General features: G+C 35.5%; 1 protein-coding gene across 1 annotated transcript; it reads left to right on the top strand.

Annotated features, from left to right (window-relative positions):
• The first annotated feature begins 1,732 nt into the window (after positions 1 to 1,732).
• Positions 1,733 to 2,059, top strand: LOC150025599 (uncharacterized). The gene has a single exon (XM_090294129.1). It carries the CDS (start codon positions 1,733 to 1,735, stop codon positions 2,057 to 2,059), a length of 327 nt encoding a protein of 108 aa, XP_090150255.1.

The following is a 2,059-nucleotide window of genomic DNA, read 5'->3' as shown; positions in this document are numbered from 1 at the left end:
AAAAAATTACCCTTTGGGGAGGATGCATCAATAAACAGACCACCTTTGTTATGTGGTTTGAATTACCAATTTTAGAAGGTACGTATGAAGATCTTTGTTGAATCTCTTGATAAGGAATATGGGATGCAATTGAAAATGACCCTTTTATTCCTAAGCTTGAAAGGATGGTGTTTCTATTGAAAAACCTTGGTCCCAATGGACTAATGCAGAAAACATAAGAGCAAAGTTTGATCGCATTGCAAAAAATATTATCACCTCTACCTTAAATTCTGATGAGTTTTTCAGGGTCTCTAAATGCAGATCTTCTAAGGATATGTGGGATACTCTTGAGGTAACTCATGAAGGAACAAACGATGTAAAGATGGCAAGGAAACATACTCTAATCCAAGAGTATGAGGTGTTTAGAATGCTCAAAGGAGAATTAATTGCGGATGTGCAAAATCGATTCACTCACATTGTCAATCATCTCATGAGTCTTGGAAATGTCTTTGACAAAGAAGAGTTAAATATCAAGATTATCAAATGTCTTGATAGATCTTGGCAACCTAAAGTCACGGCTATCTCAAAATCAAGGGACTTGACATATTTGACTACAACCTCCTTGTTTGGAAAGCTTAGGGAGCATGAGTTGGAGATGAATAGACTCAACATTCAAGAGAGTGAAGATAAGCATGTAAGAAACATTGCCTTGAAAATTGCCAAGCACAAGAACAATCAAGTTTCAAGTGATGGAGAAACTCTTAATTTGCTGTCCAAAAAGTTTGGCAAATTCTTGAAGAAGAACCGTGACAAAGACTCTAATAAAGAAAGGTCTGACAACAAGAAAACTAGTGATTTTAATGCTAACAATTATACTTGTTATGGTTGTGGAGAGCAGGGGCACATAAAGGTTGAATACCCAAATAAAGAGAAGAAATCAAGCAAAAAGGAAAAGAAAGCATAATAAAAAAGAGCCTACATTGCTTGGGATGAAAATGATGTCTCTTCATCTAGCTCCTCATCAAGTGAAGATGAAGAAGCTAATCTGTGTTTGATGGCCAAGGAAGAGGATGATGCAAGTAGTGAAAGTTCTTGCTCTTCTTTAAATGCTGAAAATTATAGTCAACTTCTTCAAGCTTTTAAAGAAACACATGAGGAAGCTAATTTTTTGGCACTCTTAAACAACCGATTGAAAGGGTTGAATAACTTACTTGAAAACAAAGTCAAGACAATAGAAGAAGAGTTGGAGAATTCAAAAACTGATTTTGAAAATCTAGAAATGCTTTACAAGAACTTTTATTGCAAGTGTGACTCACTTGTCTATGAAAATTGTGAATCTCTTGAAAAGAAGGTTCACTACCTTGTGAAAATTGTGGATAAGCTTTCAAAGGGTAAATCCAACTTTGAGAATATCTTGGCATCTCAAAATTGTGTTTTTGGAAAAGCAGATTTAGGTTTTAATCCACAGAGCAAGAAAAATGAGTTTTCAAAGTCTTTTTCAAAACTGCCAGAAAAACAATGGATTGAAAAATCGAAACAACCGGTTGTTACATGCTTTTATTGCAGCAAAAGAGGCCACTCTGTTAGATTTTGCAATATTAGGAAATATTATGTTCCTAAAGGTATTATGAGATGGATTCCCAAGAATTATGAGGTTCCTCGTGATAAAGTTAATGTCAAAGGACCCACATTTGTAAGGGGACCAAATCTTGTTGCTTGATTTTCTCTTTTGTAGGTGGGCTTGATGGAAAACATGGAAATGTGGTACCTGGACAGTGGTTGTTCCAAACACATGAATGGAGATAAATCTAAGTTTGTGAACATCAATTTCAAGCAAGAAGGTCATGTGACTTATGGAGACAACAATAAAGGAAAGATTCTTAGAAGAGACACCATTGGAAACAAGAAAAACTTCTTGGTTCATGATGTCCTTTATGTGGAAGGTCTCAAACACAGTCTTCTTAGCATTAGTCGGCTATGTGACAAACAAGTAATCTTCAAGCCAAACTCTTGTGAGATATGCCTACCCAATTCAAAGGAAGTAGTGTTGATTGGTAAAAGGATCAACAATGATCAATGA

Source organism: Phaseolus vulgaris, chromosome 8 (genome assembly GCF_051622355.1).
Source record: "Phaseolus vulgaris cultivar YP4 chromosome 8, ASM5162235v1, whole genome shotgun sequence".
NCBI classification, from domain to species: Eukaryota; Viridiplantae; Streptophyta; class Magnoliopsida; order Fabales; family Fabaceae; genus Phaseolus; species Phaseolus vulgaris.
This window is presented reverse-complemented; position numbering and strand designations above follow the sequence as displayed.